At 44.4% G+C, this 23,510-nt stretch overlaps 1 protein-coding gene across 4 annotated transcripts in view; it reads left to right on the plus strand.

Moving 5' to 3' along the window:
* Positions 1-23,510, plus strand: part of LOC135237057 (uncharacterized) — a 50,827-nt gene extending 27,317 nt beyond the window's left edge. For all 4 annotated transcript variants that reach the window (XM_064303795.1, XM_064303797.1, XM_064303796.1 and 1 more), the window contains 8 exons: positions 3,797-3,962; positions 4,318-4,479; positions 6,540-6,694; positions 11,174-11,340; positions 13,455-13,512; positions 15,325-15,477; positions 16,811-17,011; positions 22,643-23,510. In XM_064303795.1, coding sequence (XP_064159865.1) covers positions 3,797-3,962; positions 4,318-4,479; positions 6,540-6,694; positions 11,174-11,340; positions 13,455-13,512; positions 15,325-15,477; positions 16,811-17,011; positions 22,643-22,681 — 1,101 coding nt within the window. In that variant the 3' untranslated portion in view covers positions 22,682-23,510. The remainder of the gene's footprint in view (positions 1-3,796; positions 3,963-4,317; positions 4,480-6,539; positions 6,695-11,173; positions 11,341-13,454; positions 13,513-15,324; positions 15,478-16,810; positions 17,012-22,642) is intronic.

Raw genomic sequence — 23,510 nt, forward strand, 5'->3', positions numbered from 1 at the left:
CACCGTCCTGATTACCAACACCCGTAAGGACTCAAACACACCCAGCACTACCGTCCTGTTCCGACTGTTACCCCACACACCTGTAAGGACTCAAACACACCCAGCACCACCGTCCTGTTCTGACAGTTACCACACACACCCGTAAGGACTCAAACACACCCAGCACCACCGTCCTGTTCCGACTGTTACCACACACACCCGTAAAGACTCAAACACACCCAGCACCACCGTCCTGTTCCGACTGTTCACCACCACCCACACACCTCCGTAAGGATCAAACACACCCAGCACCACGTCCTGTTCTGACTAGTTACACACACACACGCCTGTTATGACTCAAACACACCCAGCACCACCGTCCTGTTCCGACTGTTACCACACACACCCGTAAGGACTCAAACACACCCAGCACTACCGTCCTGTTCCGACTGTTACCACACACACCCGTAAGGACTCAAACACACCCAGCACTACCGTCCTGTTCCGACTGTTACCACACACCCGTAGACCAACACACCCAGCACCACCGTCCTGTTCCGACTGTTACCACACACACCCGTAAGGACTCAAACACACCCAGCACCACCGTCCTGTTCCGACTGTTACCACACACACCCACCGTTGTCGACGTTCCCACACCCAAGACTCAAACACACCCAGCACCACCGTCCTGTTTCGACTGTTACCACACACACCCGTAAGGACTCAAACACACCCAGCACCACCGTCCTGTTCCGACTCTTACCACACACACCCAGCACCACCGTCCTGTTCCGACTGTTACCCCACACACTCGTAAGGACTCAAACACACCCAGCACCACCGTCCTGTTCCGACTCTTACCACACACACCCGTAAGGACTCAAACACACCCAGCACCACCGTCCTGTTCCGACTCTTACCACACACACCCAGCACCACCGTCCTGTTCCGACTCTTACCACACACACCCGTAAGGACTCAAACACACCCAGCACCACCGTCCTGTTCCGACTCTTACATTACATTACATTACATTACATTCATTTAGCAGACGCTTTTATCCAAAGCGACGTACAAAAAGTGCATTTTCATGATCGTAGACAACTGCTGAACACGGGTTCAGTAAGGTACAATTACTTATTTTGTAAAGCTATTTCTAGCCGAGAACAAAGAACACTATCCTGGTCTGACATCTGCAAAGCCAAACTAGGCAGAAGAATAAGCTACAGTATTAGGACGAATACAATTTACCAAGAAGTGCAGGGAAGGGGCAACATGTAACAAGTGATAGGAAAAGGGTTTTTTTTATTTTTTTTATATATATACAGCGTGGTGGTGGTTATTCTAGGTATAGTCTGAAGAGATGAGTCTTCAGGCCACGGCGGAAGATGGATATTGAGGGGGAGGTTCGGAGAGGGACGGGGAGTTCGTTCCACCACTGGGGAGCTAGGGTGGAGAAGCTCTGTGATCCCTTTGGGCGGGTGGGAGGGGTTGCAAGACGCCCTGCTGCCGCAGTGCGGAGTGGTCGAGCAGGCACATAGAATTGAGTCATGTCCTGCAAGTAGATGGGGGCTGTCCTGTTGGCGGCAGTGTAGGCAAGGGTCAGGGCTTTGAATCGGATCCTGGCCAGACCGGTAGCCAGTGAAGTGATCGCAGCAGAGGAGTGACGTGGGAGAATTTGGGGAGGTTGTAGATGAGTCGGGCAGCGGCATTCTGAATCATCTGTAGTGGCTGTATGGCACAAGCTGGCAGGTTTGCAAGGAGAGAGTTGCAGTAATCAAGGCGAGAGGTCACCGTAGCCTGGACGAGCAGCTGGGTGGAGTGCGTCGTCAGGTATGGTCGAATCCTCCTGATGTTGTATAGGAGGAATCTGTAGGACCGTGATGTTGCCTTGATGTGCTCCTTGAGGTCCAGCTGGTCATCCAGGACCACCCCCAGGCTCTTTGCAGAGTGAGAGGCAGTCACTGTGGTGCCATCAACCGTGATTGAGAGTTCACGAAGCAAGGATGTCTTGTACGGGAAGAAGAGCAGCTCAGTTTTGTTGAGGTTGAGCTTCAGATGGTGGCTGGCCATCCAGGTGGAGATGTCAGCCAGGCAGGAAGAGATCTTATCATTGATCTGTGTGGCCGAGGGGGGGAAAGAAAAGAAGAGTTGTGTGTCATCTGCATAACAATGATAGGAAAAACCATGTGAATTAATGACTGAACCAAGAGATCTGGTGTATAAGGAGAACAGCAGAGGACCCAGTACAGATCCCTGCGGCACTCCCGTAACAAGTGGATGAGAGGCAGAGGCAGACCCCTTCCAGGTGACCTGGTAGGTCCTATCTGCAAGATAGGAAGCGAACCAAGACAGGGCAGTCCCGGCAATTCCCATCCCAGCCAAGGTGGAGAGGAGTATTTTATGGTTGACCGTGTCAAAAGCTGCAGACAGGTCAAGAAGGATCAGGACAGAGGAAAGGCGTGAGGCTCTTGCAGTGGCAAGTGCCTCCGTCACAGCTAGTAGTGCAGTCTCTGTTGAGTGCCCAGATCGGAAGCCAGACTGGTGAGGGTCTAGCAGGTTGTTCTGATGGAGAAAAGAGGTTAATTGTTTAAGAACTGCTCTTACCACACACACCCGTAAGAACTCAAACACACCCAGCACCACCGTCCTGTTCCGACTGTTACCACACACACCCGTAAGGACTCAAACACACCCAGCACCACCGTCCTGTTCCGACTCTTACCAGACACACCCAGCACCACCGTGCTGTTCTGACTCTTACCACACACACCCGTAAGGACTCAAACACACCCAGCACCACCGCCCTGTTCCTACTCTTACCACACACACCCGTAAGGACTCAAACACACCCAGCTCCACCGTCCTGTTCTGACTCTTACCACACACACCCGTAAGGACTCAAACACACCCAGCACCACCGTCCTGTTCCGACTCTTACCCCACACACCCGTAAGGACTCAAACACACCCACACACCTGTTAGCACAACACTGATAAAGTGTTGTGGGATAGATGAGTTCTTCAAGCGGTAGAGAAGTGCCATGAGCAGGACAGTAAACAGTGGTTTTCCTTTATTGCCAACACCCCGGGGAGCGAGAGGAGGCAGTACCGGGCAGCACCGTTGTCTGTCGCACTGAGAAACAGTGCGCACACACACAAACATGAAATTAAATAAACGGCCCTCTTCACCCTTCCCCCTCACGGGTTCCGGGCGTAAACAATAAACTAAAACATCAAGCTAAAATAACAGACAAAAGAAAGTAAATCAGAACTGCGGCTTTTCAGTTCCCTGCTCTGTAGCTGACCCGCCTTCCCGGCCAGGTCCAGCTCCTCCAGCATCCCAGCTGAGGATTCCTTTCTTTTTAGTGCTCGAAATAAAATGAAACGAAAATCATAACTGTGTTAATTTATTTCATGTTTGTGGGGGTGCGCTCTCTCTCTCCATGCGACAGACAGTTCCCCGGCACTGCTGCATCTCCCTCTTCGTGTTGTCATGCTTGGCGTGTGACAATCACCTTAAGGGATAATCACCTTAAATTTACAAATGCAGCCTAAGATTCTATATTTTAGTTTATTCCCCTAAATGTAAAAAATGAATAGTGCACTTTTAATTTGATTAAACACGCTGCATTGTGCTTTTCATTGGCAGATCTTTCATGGTTTCTCTCACAATGATATCATTGTTTTTACTGTTTCATAAAATCCTTAAAGTTGTGTTTTTTGTGTTTCAAATGACATAAGCAGACTTAATGACAGAAGTAAAGGAGAATTCTCACTCTTTCTCTCTGCTCTGGAGCTGCCTGTCTCCACAGGAGTTTGTGCCAGCTCCGGACTACCGGAGCGGATTTTATCTCACTGACCGTGCCAAACCTAACAGATCCGAACTGGAAATAATCTCCACGTTCCGAAAGGACAGAAGCTTCCCTGAGACTGTGCAGGAGATGGTGAAGGAACAGGCGGAGAAGGAGGGGGCTGATGGTGAATTGGGTTTCGTGTATAACACTCAACTGAAGTGCTGAAAGAACATTTTGCCAATTTTGCGCACCCCCCTTCACCCTCAACACAATCATGTCCTTTTTTATTGATTACTAAAACCAATGTCACCAAATATACAGCATTCTTCTACTTAAATGTACTGCAGGCAATTATAATTAAATCAACATCACCCCTTCATTTTGCTGCTAAGCAGTGGGTATCTCTTATTCAGTACTACAGCAGCTGAAGCTGCCACACCTGCACACCTGTGATGCATGAACCCAGCGTTCAGTAGCAAGGAAGCCCAGAGCAGCATGGCTGTGGTCATTCTCACCATGTCCCCTCCGTGTCTCCGTAGTTTCTCCTGAGCAGGCCCCAGCATGGTTGGAGCGCAGGCTTGGTGCTAGCGAGGGGATGCTATCCCATCCGTCCCCAGCGCACCTGCCCGTGCTGCGGATGCTGCGCTATCGACAGCAGGCTGGAGTCCGTGTCCGAGTCACACAGGCCTTCGGGCTCCCCGGTACGGAAATCTGTGTGTGTGTGTGTGTGTGCATATGTGCGCATGCGTTCGTATGTGCATGTGTGCACATGCGTGCATGTGCATGCTTTGCTTGTGTGTGCGTGTGTGTGCATGCATGTGTGTGTCCGTGTGTGAGAAATATTAACATTAAATGAAGCTTAACTACAATTACTGTGGTGGTTTATTTATTCTGTAGTGGATGTAGCCTGGAACACTGTAATAAAATTTCCTAAATGAAATTGATTCGAACGCATTTAAACCATCAATATCTGTCATGCTACAAATAATATCTCCTTACGCAAATGGGATAACATCATTTCTTCCTAAAGACAAGTATAGTAATAGTGATTAGACTCTTGCAGAATAGATATTTATACAAGCTAATGATGTAATTACACCTGTGAATGCGTGTTATTCTTCTATATTCTATAAATATCTGCCAGCATGCCATGTGAGGTTTTAACTAAGGTTTTAAGAAGTGACGGCTGCAGCGGTGATGGTTTAAATGGGAAGTGATTAACTGTGCACAGACTGGGGTGGGGGTTATGATGGAGGGGTGCATGCGAGCTGGCAGGGGTGACAGCCCAAATGCAATATTACACCGCCCCATCCTCCAGGGAGCGAGAGCTAAAGGCCTCACACACACACACACACACACTTACACACACACACACACACACCCACTCACACACACACACACACTCACACGCACGCATGCACACACACACACACACGCACGCACGCGCGCACGCACACTTACGCACGCACACGTGCACGCACCCACAGGCATGCACAATCACACATACGCACGCACACACACACACTCACACATGCACACTCGCACGCACACTCACACTCACACACACGCACACACACACACTTGCATGCACGCACACATGCACACTCACGCACGCACACTCAAACTCACACACACACACACACACTCACACGCACACTCACACGCACACACACATTCACACTCACACACACACTCACACGCACGCACACATGCACACGCACGCACACACACACACACTCACACACGCACACTCACACGCATACTCGCACGCACGCACCCGCACGCATGCACACTCAAACTCACACACACACTTACACACACACACACACACACTCACACGCACGCACGCACACTCACACACACACACTCGCACACATACACTCACACGCACACACACTCACACACACACACTCGCACGCACGCACGCACACACACACATTCACATGCTCACACGCACGCACCCACACATGCACCCACGCACACACACACACTCACACACTCACACGCATGCACGCATGCACGCACGCACGCACGTACACACACTCACACACACTCACACACACACACACTCATTCACACTCACACACACATCTATTTAGCTGTGAGATGCATGCCCTCCTCGTGCGTGTTTAAGAACATGGTTACTCATCAGGAGCCGGCATCCACGCCTTCCTCTGAGACCTTCCGGCTCATTCCGCCAGGCTCTGAGAGAATAAACGGTTGTTTCACTTTCACATTAAACTGCATGATGTTCATTTTCCCCCCTCCTCAATTTCAGCTGTTTTTCACCACAACACATCTTCCCGTGCTTAACAAGACATATGCTCCAGTATGCAATATTGTGCATTGTCTCCTTAGAGCGTTCTGCACAGTAACATTTTGAGGCCTGCTTGATTTAGGGCTCAGAAGATGACTCCTTTCAACTGATGTAAATGAAATCACTTTTACTTCCTGTCAGAGAAAAGATGTTCATTCATTGTATGGAAACAGGAAAGAAGACCAGTGATGCATATATACAAACCCAAGCATGTGTATAACTGTGGTAAATGAGATTTAATAGTGGCAATGACCCATTGATTTAATAAGGCATTCGAAAAACTAAAAGCTGTGGAAAAGTGTTCAGGTGGAAACAGCATATAACCCTTTACAATCCTGACTTGGTCTGCTATTTTAAGTGTTCTGGTTTTGGGACTGCTGCGTTAGTTGCCCTTGAAGCCGTTCTCAGGCCTGTTTGTCTGGTGGGTGCCTTGTTTTGGAGCAGGTGGCCTATACGTGAATGCATTCAGCAAGGTCCTGAAAGGCACCCTCCAGGTCCCGGAATGTCCCCAGGGCTGGGGTGGGGAGGAGAGCTTCCTCACTCGTCGTCATGACTTCAGCAGTCTTCAGCGAGCCCCTCGGTGGACCGACCAATCCTCCGTGAGTTTTGGGACCGGCGTGGTAGAGCCATGAAACCGTTTCTACGGGGTGTATTTTTACAGGACACGGCGGGCAGGCAGTTAGGATCATCTCCCGCTGTTTCATGTTCCAGACGTAACCCTTGGATTGCAATGAGTCATCTTCCACAACCAGGTCTGGGCTTGGAAGTTGATATTTTTATATTTAATCCCCCAAAATGGGGCGAACATGTATAAAAAATGGGTGAAATTCCCACAAGGTTCAGCTGATATGGATGTAAATACCCACAAGTTAAAGCTGTCAGTTTGCACTTCAACTTCATATTCATTGTTTCATTTGAAATCCAATGTGCGGGAGTACAGAGCCAAAACAACAAAAATTGTGTCACTGTCCCAATACTTATGAAAGGCAATCAAAAGCCTAGAATCTAGGCTAGATACTGAAACCTCCCTTATAATTGCACTAAGGAAGCAAGTGAACACGACTGACCAATCAGAAACGCCCAACGTCATTTGTCCCAAACGTTATGGCGGCCTCTAATGCCAGGGCTATGTATAAAAGTGCTGTTATTAAAAGACCAAACACAAACACATCAAGACAAAATATTTTGTGGAGCTCACTGTATATGTATATAGTGCACTCCTTTAGTAATTAGTTATGCGTGACTTAACTTCTCTTCAGATATGAATCATGTTGTACTTTTATTTCTGTATCCTGGGCAGCATGTTGTTTTTGTTTCATCATTTTAGTACGCCATGTTTTGCACATTCATCTCATAACTTACTATAGCCTCTCATGACCCACCAATGGGTCCAAACACTGGCGCAGAGGACGAAATGAGGAGTGCATAAAAAAGAGAATAGCCCAGCTACATGCACTCAGTAGATGACATTCCGCACATTCCGTGGGGTGACTGATTTACATGAAAGGTCCACCAGCGCATCATTTCACTGATGGCATATCTCACATTGTACTGTGAAGTACAATTATACCTGCATATGAATCTGAAGTACTGCCATATAGCACACATCACAGAAATGCATGAACTGTAAACCTGAAGAATGTGCAGCAACAATTTCACTGCACTGACTACACAAAGCTGTTAGTTTCTTTCTTGTTTAATACATGTTGAAAGTTCACATACTGTCAATGTTTTGAAACTCAGCAAATGATAAAATTTGTTGCATCCAAAAGTGAAAGTAGCTGAAAACTGTACTTACTTGCGATGTATCCTACGGTTAAGGGATCTGGATGGCTTTATGTCAGGGCTGCCCAACCCTGGAGATCTGTGTGTGTGTGTGTGAGACGGTGTTTGCCAGGTCAGTGGTGTGTGTGTGTGTGTGAGACGGTGTTTGCCAGGTCAGTGGTGTGTGTGTGTGTGTGAGACGGTGTTTGTCAGGTCAGTGGTGTGTGTGTGTGTGTGAGACGGTGTTTGCCAGGTCAGTGGTGTGTGTGTGTGTGTGAGACGATGTTTGCCAGGACAGTGGTGTGTGTGTGTGTGTGTGTGTGTGTGTGAGACGGTGTTTGCCAGGACAGTGGTGTGTGTGTGAGATGGTGTTTGCCAGGACAGTGGTGTGTGTGTGAGATGGTGTTTGCCAGGACAGTGGTGTGTGTGTGAGATTGTGTTTGCCAGGACAGTGATGTGTGTGTGAGATGGTGTTTGCCAGGACAGTGGTGTGTGTGTGAGATGGTGTTTGCCAGGACAGTGGTGTGTGTGTGAGATGGTGTTTGCCAGGACAGTGGTGTGTGTGTGAGATGGTGTTTGCCAGGACAGTGGTGTGTGTGTGAGATGGTGTTTGCCAGGACAGTGATGTGTGTGTGAGATGGTGTTTGCCAGGACAGTGGTGTGTGTGTGAGATGGTGTTTGCCAGGACAGTGGTGTGTGTGTGAGATGGTGTTTGCCAGGACAGTGGTGTGTGTGTGAGATGGTGTTTGCCAGGACAGTGATGTGTGTGTGAGATGGTGTTTGCCAGGACAGTGGTGTGTGTGTGTGAGACGGTGTTTGCCATGACAGTGGTGTGTGTGTGTGTGTGTGTGTGTGTGAGATGGTGTTTGCCAGGACAGTGGTGTGTGTGTGTGAGACGGTGTTTGCCATAACAGTGGTGTGTGTGTGTGTGTGTGTGTGTGAGATACAGCGTTCACTGAACGAGTAATAGCATCCCATGCATCTTTTTTTGTGTTATTTTATATCCACTACTGACGCTACTAAATATGACAGGTCTTTTACTGTTCACTTCCCACAGCAAGATCTCCACTTCAGAACTACTGACGTTTATCTTACGTTTGGAGTCCGGTGCTCCACCGTCTTTAGATTTTCATTTGGGCATTATTGACTTCATTCACTCTCAAATTTTCTTTTCGATTTCTGTGTGCACACGGCCCTGCAGTCTCATGCCCTTTTATGGGGATTGGTGGGGCGTTTACCTATGCTAATTAGGAACAACTGGCATGCGCTTTACGTTTACGAGGACAATGGGGTTCATCATTTTAAGAACACGTGCGAACAATTCTGCGGTTTAAGAACACGTTGTGAATCTGACGTAGACTTTTCTTAGGATCTTTCTTAACAAATTTAAGAAAAAAGGAAGATATTGGTGAATGAGGCCCAGTGTTTTGTAATACAAATGCTAAAGGTTAATGTTTAGATCCAAACATATGGGTAGAAAAAGTGGTAATGTGTTTGCAACCTTTTTATACTCAACTGTATAAATGTCATTGCATAATAACTGACTATTTACACTTTAAGCTATTACTGAATTCCTAACTTGTGGCAGAAAATCCAATAGTGGAGTATAGAAGTGTAATTAACCTTTATTTAGGTGTTTTGATAAATAAGAAGTATTTTGATCTACACACCACTGTTATTACCCACATGTAGCAATAAGAGTGCAATCTACTTCTTAAAATGTGAAATGTTTTGGGCCAGATTTACTGAAAGACTGCACTGAAAAAGCAGCTGCTTCAAGGTTGCAATATCTACATCGTATTTACTAAACGGTCGCAATGGGTCAAATTAAGATGCTATTGGGATGTAATTTGTGGGGATTACATCACTCTGTGACTCTCCTTTAGTTGCATAGTTAAATGTGTTCATGCATATGTATATCTGGAGTGAACACGCTAAAACAAGGTGGAGATTATGTAAATTAAGTATTAAGTATAGTCAATTAAGTATTCTGTCCAATTACTAAAGCATGCATTAATTACAAGTCCCCTCTTTGAATTAAAATTTTCACACAGGATGCTGATATTGCATTGATATAGCCTGTAGCTCACACACAGGATGCTGATATAGCTTATAGCTCACACACAGGATGCTGATATAGCATTGATATAGCCTGTAGCTCACACACAGGATGCTGATATAGCATTGATATAGCCTGTAGCTCACACACAGGATGCTGATATAGCTTATAGCTCACACACAGGATGCTGATATAGCATTGATATAGCCTGTAGCTCACACACAGGATGCTGATATAGCATTGATATAGCCTGTAGCTCACACACAGGATGCTGATATAGCCTATAGCTCACACACAGGATGCTGATATAGCCTATAGCTCACACACAGGATTCTGATATAGCACTGATATAGCCTATAGCTCATGTACAGGATGTTGGAAATGGGTGTCAGGCTGTACGCACATCCTCAGCAGTCAAATCAGGTTCCCTTGTGGGCTACATGGTGTGGAGATTCAAAACAAATGCATCCTCCGATGCATAACACTCTGGAAAGGTGACAGGACTTAAAATATATTTCACATATGTTTCTACTAGTCACTTCTCATTTAATTCCAGATATAAAATGAAATTATATTTGTTTTATTGAAAGGACGCTAGACTTCTTGATGTCATCAGCTAGCAGTTAGTATAAAAACGCTGTTCTGGATTTCAACAACCTATAGTTCTGCCAGTGTTACTATTCTTTCCTTAGGTGCACCACCACCTGTGTCTTTTTCCCTCTTAAAGTTTTTCTTTTAGTACGCTGCCAAACAAAATGGCATCATTTATTTACATCCTCCACTTAATTAATTTATTCTGTATGTGAATTCACTTCAAATTTGTATCCTCCATTGGTGTTGTATTCCTATGCTATAATACGGCATAGTGAAGCCTTGTTGACATTTGCCTATATTTCCTGATCTGTGAAGTTTCCTTTTTCTTGTGGTTCCCTCACCACCTTTGCCTGGCTGGTCCATATCCATTTCATAGGGCCTTGTAATCTACATGTGAATGCATTTCATATTGTTTCTGTCCCTTTGTATGGGTGTCTCCTACGACAAAATTACAAATGAGGGTGTTGAATTTATTTGATTGCATAAATAGAACAAGTCTTGGTAAATTGGTATCTGAAACTATAACTGAGCTGCGATATAGCAAATGTTATGCACTGTGACTATTTCTTTAGCTTAGCAAATCTGGCACATTACTGTTTGTGTGTTTGCATGAGCATTCAGTGAGCACACTCTGGTTATTGACCTACCGACCCTGCTCCAGGTCCTGCACCCGTATCTCGACCCCCATACGGTCCTGCTGGTCAGGCTGTTTGCACTGGACGCAGTGTACCGGCCTGACCCCAGTGGCCAGGGGTGTGGCACAGTATCTGCTCAAACCAGGGGCCGGCTGTCTCAGCTTGCATGGACTGTCATTCCACTGTTCGAAGGGTGAGGCTGAAGTTTCTGTCTTTTTTTAGTTTTTCTTTCACTTTTTCACCAAAGTAAACAATCATATTTGTGTGGTGAGCTTGTTGTTTGGTGTGACAAAATGCACTGTTACAGTTTCTACATGAGACTATTGCACTGTCCAAAATAATGATACTGTTAATAATACCAATTTAAGGTTCAAGTATACACTTAATATACATAATCTTTATATTTCAGATTGAATGGTGTCATATCTATGGAAGAGGATTAGGGCCACGTGCAATTTTTTTTTTAGTTCTGACTTTAAACTCAGAATTCTGACTTTAATCTCAGAATTCTGACTTTAAAGTCAGAACTAAAAAAAAATCTTTCATGTGACCCTAATCCTCTTCCGTACATATCAAACTTCATGAAGGTGAAATAAAACATTACTTGGTCAGCCACAGTCGAATTTCATGCACCTATCCTTGTAGAAAATGTATAAATATGAAATACTGTTATAATTAAGGTATCACACAGAATCTATGAAGTCATTATGAATACACAATTTTTGTAAAGTGCAATCAAATTATATATTCTTTGGGATATATTGGTCGTTCAGGTTGTTAGGATGTGCCTGAGTTGAATAAACAGCATTATATGATTAAGCTTGAAAAGAGGACATTTACCTGCTCTGTTCAACCAGCATTGAGTAATATTAGTTAATGGTCACTTGCCTGATATTGTGCTGGCTGTAATTGCTTAATATTGCGCTGGGTGTATTTGCTGCTGTGTGTTTTTGTGTAATTTCTGCTGTGTGTTTGGGTGTATTGCTGCTGTGTGTTTGGGTGTAATTGCTGCTGTGTGTTTGGGTGTATTTGCTGCTGTGTGTTTGGGTGTAATTGCTGCTGTGTGTTTGGGTGTAATTGCTGCTGTGTGTTTTGGTGTATTTGCTGTTATGTGTTTGGGTGTAATTGCTGCTGTGTGTTTGGGTGTAATTGCTGCTGTGTGTTTTGGTGTATTTGCTGTTATGTGTTTGGGAGTAATTGCTGCTGTGTGTTTGGGTGTAATTGCTGCTGTGTGTGTGAGTGTATTTGCTGTTATGTGTTTGGGAGTAATTGCTGCTGTGTGTGTGTGAGTGTATTTGCTGCTGTGTGTTTGGGTGTAATTGCTGCTGTGTGTTTGAGTGTATTTGCTGCTGTGTGTTTGGATGTAATTGCTGCTTGTTGTTAGGGTGCTATTGTGCATGTATATGTGCTTGAAAAAGGAATTCCTGCTCTGTTAGCATTGAGTATTTGCGTTATGGTTTGCTGTATTGTGCTGCTGTATGTTTTGGTGGTGTATTTGCTGCTGTGTGTTTGGTGTAATTCTGCTGTGTGTTTGGGTGTTTGCTGTTGTGTTTGGGTGTAATTGCTGCTGTGTGTTTGGGTGTAATTGCTGCTGTGTGTTTGGGTGTAATTGCTGCTGTGTGTTTGGGAGTAATTGCTGACTGTGTGTTTTGGGTGTATTTGCTGTTGTGTTTGGTGTAATTGCTGCTGTGTGTTTGGGTGTAATTCCTGCTGTGTGTTTGGGAGTAATTGCTGCTGTGTGTTTGGGTGTAATTGCTGCTGTGTGTTTGAGTGTATTTGCTGCTGTGTGTTTGGGTGTAATTGCTGCTGTGTGTTTGGGTGTATTTGCTGTTATGTGTTTGGGTGTAATTGCTGCTGTGTGTTTGGGTGTATTTGCTGTTATGTGTTTGGGTGTAATTGCTGCTGTGTGTTTGGGTGTAATTGCTGCTGTGTGTTTGAGTGTATTTGCTGCTGTGTGTTTGGGTGTAATTGCTGCTGTGTGTTTGAGGTGTATTTGCTGCTGTGTGTTTGGGTGTAATTTGTTGGTTGTGTGTTTGGGTGTATTGCTGTTGTGTTTGGGTGTAATTGCTGCTGTGTGTTTGGGTGTATTGCTGCTGTGTGTGTTTGGTGTTTGGTGTATGTGCTGTGTGTTTGGGTGTATTTGCTGTTATGTGTTTGGGTGTAATTGCTGCTGTGTGTTTGGGTGTATTTGCTGTTATGTGTTTGGGTGTAATTGCTGCTGTGTGTTTGGGTGTATTTGCTGTTATGTGTTTGGGTGTAATTGCTGCTGTGTGTTTGAGTGTATTTGCTGCTGTGTGTGCTTTGCAGGCCTTACGCGAGCAGTGGGACTCATTATGCACCATTGTTCCAGGGCTCCCCAGGCAAGGTAAGAGCGTTCTGTCCTCTCATGGCGGTGGTAACTGACAGAGTTCAGTTTCTCTCCCTCTCATTTTTATGCCTCCATGACGGCACAGCCGTATGTTTTCGGGTTGCCCATCTGTCTTTCCGTCCTAATTCTCGTGAACGCGATATCTCAGGAACACCTTGAGGGATTTTCTTCAAATTTGGCACAAACGTCCTCTTGGACTCGAGGATGAACTGATTAGATTTTGGTGGTCAAAGATCAAGGTCACTGTGACCTCAGAAAACACGTTTTTGGCCATAACTCTAGAATTCATACGCAAATTATGACAAAGTTTCACACAAATGTCTAATAGGATAAAATGATGAAGTGATGACATTTTATATCCAAACAGAGTCAAACAGAGCACTGGCTACTGGTTGGCGGAGGCATACAACCACGAGGCTGTATTTCTAGTTTGATTTTGAACTTTCAATTTAGGTTTTTGCAATACATTACACATCTAGAAACAGACAGAATTAGATGGACTATTCCTCACACTTGCTTATTGCTCACACCTGTGTCAACACCCTGTGCACAGTCCCATGCTGGCTCAGAGCCCGAGGCCTGTAAGGCCTTGTCCTGTGTCCACACCCTGTGCTGTAAACACAGTCCCAGGCTGGCTCAGAGCCCGAGGCCTGTAAGGCCTTGTCCTGTGTCCACACCCTGTGCTGTAAACACAGTCCCATGCTGGCTCAGAGGCTGAGGCTTGTAAGGCCTTGTCCTGTGTCCACACCCTGTGCTGTAAACACAGTCCCATGCTGGCTCAGAGGCTGAGGCTTGTAAGGCCTTGTCCTGTGTCCACACCCTGTGCTGTAAACACAGTCCCAGGCTGGCTCAGAGCCCGAGGCCTGTAAGGCCTTGTCCTGTGTCCACACCCTGTGCTGTAAACACAGTCCCATGCTGGCTCAGAGCCCGAGGCCTGTAAGGCCTTGTCCTGTGTCCACACCCTGTGCTGTAAACACAGTCCCAGGCTGGCTCAGAGCCCGAGGCCTATAAGGCCTTGTCCTGTGTCCACACCCTGTGCTGTAAACACAGTCCCAGGCTGGCTCAGAGCCCGAGGCCTATAAGGCCTTGTCCTGTGTCCACACCCTGTGCTGTAAACACAATCCCAGGCTGGCTCAGAGCCCGAGGCCTGTAATGATACATTTTTATTCTGGTTGCCTCAATAAGTTTCAAAATTATTCTCTATTATTGATATATAATTCATTAAATAGCCCCATCAATGTAATGTGGAGGATTAAGAGATTCAAAATAATACAGAGTTGATGTTTTATTAGTTGACAGTTTTTTTTACATCACCTCTGTTATTGTCATGTGTGTAGAGCTGTATTTTGATGTTATTTGATGTGACATCAAATGATTCACATCCTCGCTGAAATAATCAATTTTAGGTGACTTTACAGTGTGTTTCCATGGTGAAAACTGCAAGGCTAATTGATGCTTACTCAACCTACTATCTTTATTAAAAGATATTTAAAGTTAAAAGTGATATTGTCTGGTGTGCTTCCCAACATTGTATGGGAGCCAGAAGCACTCATGGTGTTTGTAATTACAAACGAAAAGACGCTGGTTATCCATTATCGCCTCTTTCCTCTTGGCAGTGAGGAGTCTTTTTTGGCATTTTGTCTACATAATAGATTTCAGAAAAGCACATTGAACAATAAGCCAGAACAATTGTGTAAATTACGCTAGAACAGCTGTTCCTTCGCTATAAACTCTGTCTGCCGCAAACACATTGAAGCCCACGGTTTAATGCTACCTTCTGAGTTTTTGCCTTCCATTTGTCCTCCTCAGGGGTTTCTGGGGTCTGTGAGTTCCTGTCCGGTGGAAGAGGCCACAGCGGGACACTTAAAGAGCCGGACCCTGAAGCTTTTGAAAGGCGCTGCGAGCGTGGCAGTACAGGTTTGGGATGGGCATTATCTCGACGATGAACGCCCCGATCTGCCTGTAAGCACAGCCCAGTATCCATGCCGACACACCAGCAGCCCCGTAGCGAGAGACTGGGGTAGTAGCCGGGGGTAGTAGCCAGAGGGTAGTAGTCAAGGGGTAGTAATCAGGGGGTAGTAGTCAGGGGGTAGTAGCCAGAGGGTAGTAGTCAGGGGGTAGTAGTCAGAGGGTAGTAGTCAGGGGGTAGTAGCAGGGGGTAGTAGCAGGGGTAGTAGCCAGGGGTAGTAGTCGGTAGGGGGTAGTAGCCAGGGGGTAGTAGTCAGGGGTAGTAGCCAGGGGGTAGTAGTCAGGGGTAGTAGCCGGGGTAGTAGTCAGGGGTAGTAGCCGGGGTAGTAGTCAGGGGTAGTAGCCAGGGGTAGTAGTCAGGGTAGTAGCCAGGGGTAGTAGTCAGGGGGTAGTAGTCAGAGGGTAGTAGCCAGGGGGTAGTAGCCAGGGGGTAGTAGTCAGGGGGTAGTAGCCGGGGGTAGTAGTCAGGGGGTAGTAGTCAGGGGCCGCCTCTCACTGACCTTCCAGTCCTTTATTTCTCACGGGGCTTGTGGGAAAGCTCTGTTGTTCCTGTAGATATGGGTCAATGCTTATTATTTTGTTATAAAGATCATGTTTCCTCCATGTGTTTCTTTTATTTATTTTTAACTCTAAAGGACATGGAGTGCTGGATTTTAGCTACCATTTAGCTTCTCCTCTCCAAGAAGCAAAAGGTTTTTGAGGCAATGTGTCAATAAGGCAAGCAAAGCAGGCACTCATGGAAAACATTAGAACTAGTTTGCCAAAATTGCTTTGTGCTTTGTCACCTGGGATGGTCTATAAGGGCATGCATCACCAGAGGACGCGTCTGCTTTGTCCCTGTAGAGGATTGATACGTCTGTTTAGTACAGGCCTTTTACTTATTGGGTACTCAGTACATGCAGTGTTTTATCAGTGCTTCAGTTTCAAAGGCTTATTTTTTAACAATCTCTGAATATTAAAAAGGTCAATTTAAGCTTTATATTAAGTGATATGAATTGATAGCTGAAAACCAAAAATGTTTTTTTATCAAGACAGCCAAACTTTTTTTTTCCAATGTGGAAGACAAGCAAATACATAAAACTAAAGAGGAATGAAATGTGTGCATGCGCCTTTCATCTCAGTATTGAGTTACAACAGCAATTAGGCACCAGGTCATTCATTAATGACTTTTGGCAGATAGGCACTTAGGAAAATCAATGTTTGCAGAAAGAAAGCAAATATACCATTCTATCCACTCCCCCCCCCCCCCCCCACAATGCACACACGCGCACTCACACACACACACACACACACACACACACTCTCTCTCTCTCTCTCTCTTTAACAGGTGCTGGATAGCCTTCTGCCTGTGGACAAAAAGAAGAAATTCCTGAAGACTCAGTCCAGCAGGTCAGGACCGGAGATGTCCCAGTTGGTCCTGCAGTCTCTGAGTCGTAAGATCAGGAGGAAGGGACGGGGAGGTGCAGAGTACCAGAGAGAGGAGTCCTTCTACGAGGAGGCCATGGGCTCCTCCTTCTGCTCTCTCATGGTAGGGGCTGAGTCCGCTCTGTGCGCGCTTCACACCATTATAGATCGTGGTGTCCCCTGTCTGTCACCACAGTACCCTCTTTACACATTACATTGTCAATACTGAGCGCTGTAATCCAGAGCCATTTACACATGTGGAGAACATGCCTGTTTTTCTAAAGTCTGATATCTCCAAAAAGGCACAGAAGAGCCAGTTATATTCAATAAGTATAACGTTAGCAAAAACATTACTATGCTATGAACTAAGTAGCACTCAAGGCAACTTACACAGGTTACTACTCCAAGAATGCAAAAAAGAAACATGACACCCTGTTGTGTTTTCTTTCACTGAATCTTGCTGTAGAGTGATTCTAGCAGTGTCCTCACAGGGCAAACCATGGACTCAGTCCAAAATCACACGTGCAACGTGAGCCTCTTTAGGATATGCAGAAGCAAATAGCATGTGTGGTCACCAGCCATTCAAGAAATCATTCATAAATGATGGATAATCCACAAATAAAGGAAATGCACTGTGAGGCAGACGTCTGATTATCATTCACTGTCTCTACTGTTGGTTAACCACCAAAAAGGATTTTTACATTTACCAGCAACTTGTTGACCATTGTACACTCTTCTCCTTCTCCTCTCATCGTATGGCCGAATGCTGAGTTGTGATAGGGAGTTAGTATGGTTTTGTCCTGTGTGGAAAATGGTTAACCCTTTACTGTGCTTGTTCTCAGTCTGGTTACACTTGCTGGTAATTGTGGGCCACCTTACGAAGCTGCTGCTGGTGTGGTCTTAATTTCATACCAGAACATGGGGCCCATACATAAGACCAGAACGCTGCCTTGGCAGGACGAGCCTCCCGATAAACAGCTCATTTAAAGTGGTAATCAGAGTCCATCTTTCATTCGTTTAGCCTTATGCACCAGCATTTTCAGCTGCTCGACCATATTTGTATATTCACCTCGTGCCAGTTAGATGTCGGGGAAGAGAGGATTATATGAAATATGTTTAATTTCTGAATTCAGAGGTTTTAACCAGTTAACATCCTCATTTGACGTCCGGCACTCTGAATACCGAACACAAGCGTATCAACAGTTAAAACCCCTCACTTATCCAACAATAAATTTAGTATCGAAGTGACCTTATGTTTTTGAAAGCAGGCCTAAGCACTATGGGCCTCATTCACCAACCGTTCTTAAGAAGAATTTTTTTCTTAAAACCCACTTACGCAGTTTTCACGAAGATTCTGACATTCACCAATGTTTACTTATTTGGGATTTGTTCTTAGGTAAGAAGAGAATCTATGCACACTCAAGAGCACACTTACACACAAATTTGAAGAGGAGAACACTTTTCTTTTCCATTTCTGTGTGTGCACACGGCCCTGCAGTCTCATGCCCTTTCATGGGGATTGGCGGGGCGTTTACCCTTGCTAATTAGGAACAACTGGCACACACTTTGAACTTACAAGGGCAATGTCATTCATCATTATAAGAACACGGGTGCGAACAATTCTGTGGTTTAAGAACACTGACGTGTTGCAAATCTGACGTAGACTTTTCTTAGGACCTTTCTCAAGAACAAATTTAAGAAAAAACTTATTATCATAAGATTCCTGGTTTTAAACCCTTTATAAAAAGATCATGATGATGTTCGCAGGTAATCCAGCTCAGGTATGAAAGAAAGAAACATGGAAGTTTTCAACTGCTTCTGACAGCAAGAGACAAATAATTTCTCCAGTTGCAATCTCCACCTTCAGGCAAAATATTTTCCATGTAACAAAACCAAATCATACCACGTTGCTTTCTGCTTTTAACTGAAAGTAACTCTAAAAATGGAGATTTCAGCTATCATAACTCAACAACCAGTATTTATATAGACAATAAGATTTCCCTCAATGTTTCGAGTGATTGCATTCGAAAATCAGATCAGAAGGAGCATTCTTTGTGCGGCATATAACCACACGGGGTCTCTGTTTGAGTTTTCTCCAGAGGGCAATAAAGCTGTAAAACCTTCAGAAGTTAAACTTTCCAGGACACCCCACATTCTAATGGTCATACAAATTATATTGTCTGTTTCTCAAGGGTGATAATCTGAAAAATACATATCTGACATCGAGTAGGTGTTGATATGAATTTGATATGAAATCAATGACCTTTTGAATGTCATGTTAAATTTGTAGTTATAAATATCACCAGTGTTGTTTTTTTGAAAAGGCAGCCTGGCTGAGAATTTCTCTAGAACATGTCTCTATATTTTATCTATTAGTAGTATACTGCAGACTGCACTTAAGGTTAGTATAATCCAATAATTCATAAACCACTATAATAGCAATAATCACAGTTAGACAACCACAGCAGGCCAGTGTACAGATCACTTAATCATCTGAGTTATGAGTGAAAGGAACATTTATCATCTGTCATCATTTCAGTATTTTATATTCATATTTTCTAAAGAGCGGCACTCGAAGCAGCATGTTTGTATCCTGTGAGCTTTAGCATCCACAGTATCTCATAGTGAAACTCAGAGCTGTTTGACTCCCTCTAAAGGGCAGGCTGCTCATGTATTGATCCAGAATCCATCAGGCTGCAGAGTTGGTTGTGAGGGTATCAGATCCTTCTCAAACCTTAAAGTAATAATCTCAAAGATTTTAATTACAATGAATGTCTGTTAAGTCACTATCTATCGCTGAATTAGGTAACACAATGGTGATTGAGCCTATTATTATATTAATTTATATTATTATTATTATTATAATAATTTATGACTAAAGAACTGGGTGTCTGTGGCGACATTCCCGGGAAAAACTCACAAGCGGCCATAGACAGTGACGCGTTTTCCATCACCCATCAGTGGTTGGTCCGCCAGAGAGGGCAGGCGGAGCTAACGCAACAGGCTTGCTCTTCAACTCACTTGTGTATAAGCGGCGTACTGTTTTTTCTGGTGTCTGCTGGCGTTAAAGGTGGGGGGGTTATGGAACCCTAATAAGTTTTTGTGTAACATGAGAGGTCATATTATTTGTTGATGTAGATTTCGTGTTACATTTGATGACAATGTAACGTTACTAAATTACATAGCTATTTGCACAGCTAACGCTAGCTACTGGACCATGTCAAGAAAGGCAACATTAGTTTAGACAACGTTGCGCACAGTATCCATCTCTCATATCAGGTAACGTTGCATTAGCTAGCTAGCTGATGTAATTAACACAATCTAATGTCAGCTAACAATTAGAAAAAACACTAGCTAACGCTACCGACCGGTACCGACCTCGCAAACCGTCTCTCAAATGCAATGCTACCTTGTTGCAGCGTTGCAATGTAGCTAACTAAAGGCCAGTTCAGATCGATGATTCGCAACGAGACTGGATGCAACTTGCAAAATTCCAAGACGTCTAATTGTAAACGTTGTAAAACTGCACTTGGCGATTTGATAAGTTGGGTCTTTTGAGACCCTAGGCAACGGCTTCAGAGGCTCTGCAACTAACCAGTTCACACCGCTGCAATTTTCTCTGCAACATTCTGAAACCGTTTCGTCTCGTTGCGAATCATTGATCTGAACTGGCCTTCACATTATCGTTATTTACATTGCCATCAAGTTCATCAGTATATTGATCGGAATAAAGCCGTCTTTACACACAGCATTAACTCAGGTAGGTGGAGCAGAGCCGGGTCTGATTTCTGTGTAAAGAAGTCAAGCCGGAGAAAACTAAATTACAGAGGTTTAAAGGGAGTCCTTCTGTAGACATTCTGCAGGAGCCACAGAGACTTGTGCCATCAATTAAGCATCACGAGAAAAACCCTGCTAAGTACCTTCTGAGAGACAGCACTGACTTCACTTCTTGTGAGCTTGTGCAGTGTAGAAATGAAAGGGGTAATAAAACAGGGATCATGTGTGTAGAGTAAGGGAGACATGGGGCATTGACATTTATACTCATCTTTCACAAAATGCAAGTGTTGATATTATTTCAACTCCATATTACTGTCCATGGTTTTGGTGATATACATTAGGGTATATTGCTCCTGTGCCTGGGTGATATACATTAGGGTATATTGCTCCTGTGCCTGGGTGATATACATTAGGGTATATTGCTCCTGTGTCTGAGTGATATAAATTAGGGTATATTGCTCCTGTGCCTGGGTGATATACATTAGGGTATATTGCTCCTGTGCCTGAGTGATATACATTAGGGTATATTGCTCCTGTGTCTAGGTGATATACATTAGGGTATATTGCTCCTGTGCCTGGGTGATATACATTAGGGTGAATTGCTCCTGTGTCTGGGTGATATACATTAGGGTATATTGCTCCTGTGCCTGGGTGATATACATTAGGGTATATTGCTCCTGTGCCTGGGTGATATACATTAGGGTATATTGCTCCTGTGTCTGGGTGATATACATTAGGGTGTATTGCTCCTGTGTCTGGGTGATATACATTAGGGTATATTGCTCCTGTGCCTGAGTGATATACATTAGGGTATATTGCTCCTGTGTCTGGGTGATATACATTAGGGTATATTGCTCCTGTGTCTGGGTGATATACATTAGGGTATATTGCTCCTGTGTCTGGGTGATATACATTAGGGTATATTGCTCCTGTGCCTGGGTGATATACATTAGGGTATATTGCTCCTGTGCCTGGGTGATATACATTAGGGTATATTGCTCCTGTGTCTGGGTGATATACATTAGGGTATATTGTTCCTGTGCCTGGGTGATATACATTAGGGTATATTGCTCCTGTGCCTGGGTGATATACATTAGGGTATATTGCTCCTGTGCCTGAGTGATATACATTAGGGTATATTGCTCCTGTGCCTGGGTGATATACATTAGGGTATATTGCTCCTGTGCCTGGGTGATATACATTAGGGTATATTGCTCCTGTGCCTGGGTGATATACATTAGGGTATATTGCTCCTGTGTCTGGGTGATATACATTAGGGTATATTGCTCCTGTGTCTGGGTGATATACATTAGGGTATATTGCTCCTGTGCCTGGGTGATATACATTAGGGTGTATTGCTCCTGTGCCTGGGTGATATACATTAGGGTATGTTGCTCCTGTGTCTGGGTGATATACATTAGGGTATATTGCTCCTGTGTCTGGGTGATATACATTAGAGTATACTGCTAACACTATCACTCTTATGGGGATGAAGCCCATTGTACTATGATCTGAAAATTGCACATTCACATCTTTGTGTTGAGGGGGACATCACATTCATGAGGTCAAATTAAGTTCGCTCTCTTGAAATCACTCTTGAAATTTGAAAGGAAATGGTCCATCATAAAAACATACGCACATCTTTATTCAGCACAAAGAGAATCATAAAAAATACTTGTGGATGTTTCCATACCAAATGCTCACTGACTGAATATACCCTACTCTATCCTTCTGTGTTGTATTGAAATGATCTTGAAGCACACTTCAAACAAAATCCAAATAATATTGCTTACAGTCTGATGATATAAATATAACAAGGTCAATACAGATAAACAAATCAAACAAATGTTTCACTGCTTAGCACTGAAATCTGCATGTTCACTGAAAGAAGTGTGGAGGTTCAGCTGTGTCTGCCAGCACAGACACTCAGTGCTGAGCCCTTTCCATCATGCTGATGCTGACTCTTGTGTCTCTCCAGGGCACCTCACTGATGGATGCAGGCTGTGGACCTCTCTGAAGTAGGCAAGGGCCATGAACTCAAGCAGAAATATGTGCGTTTCATTTATCAGCACAAACAATCAGCTGAATTGATCCCATGGCAGAGGAATGGTAGTTGATCAGTTTGTTATGCTGATTTCTAGAAATTCCAGAAATTATTTTGAGTGATTTCTTGCATTTAAACCAAATCAGAATCAGAATCAGAATCGGGTTTATTGCCAAGTAGGTTTACACATACAAGGAATTTGTTTTGGTCAGGTGGTGCGTAACAGTGAACATAAAATAAGATAAGATAAATAGAGTAAGAGTGCAGTAAAAAACATAACAGACATAACATAACATAACATAACATAACATAAACATAGTACAAAACAATAACAATAGTGCAAGGGGATAAAGTGGTTTGCAAGGGGATAAAGTGGTTGGGTTGGGTTTTTAAAGAATGGATGTGGGTTTTTAAAGAATGGATGTGCTCTACAGCAGCCTTTGGGGAGAGAAGGTGTTTAAACACTGGTGGCAGTAGTAGCTGCAGTTGGTTTGTGCTGCGTTGCTCTGAAGCCAGTGGGTGTCTTACTGCATGGTGAGTCATAGGTTCTGCTCAGTGATGTCATCATGTTCAGTAGAAACGGCTTTTTGGGAGAACAGAATGTTGTCTGAGAAAAGAGCGACACATGCGACTTACAGGTGAATGTTGCTTACACGTGTGCATTACCTGGGTGTTATATTACCAAACAATGCTGTTTGAGGCTTGTGGTGCTTTTCCAATTCCGTAAAAAAGGTAACCCACCTACTATCCCTGTATGCCCATGTTAACATGTCTAATGTAATAAATACAATATTTCCATTCA

The sequence above is a fragment of the Anguilla rostrata genome, chromosome 12 (assembly GCF_018555375.3).
Source record: "Anguilla rostrata isolate EN2019 chromosome 12, ASM1855537v3, whole genome shotgun sequence".
NCBI lineage: Eukaryota > Metazoa > Chordata > Actinopteri > Anguilliformes > Anguillidae > Anguilla > Anguilla rostrata.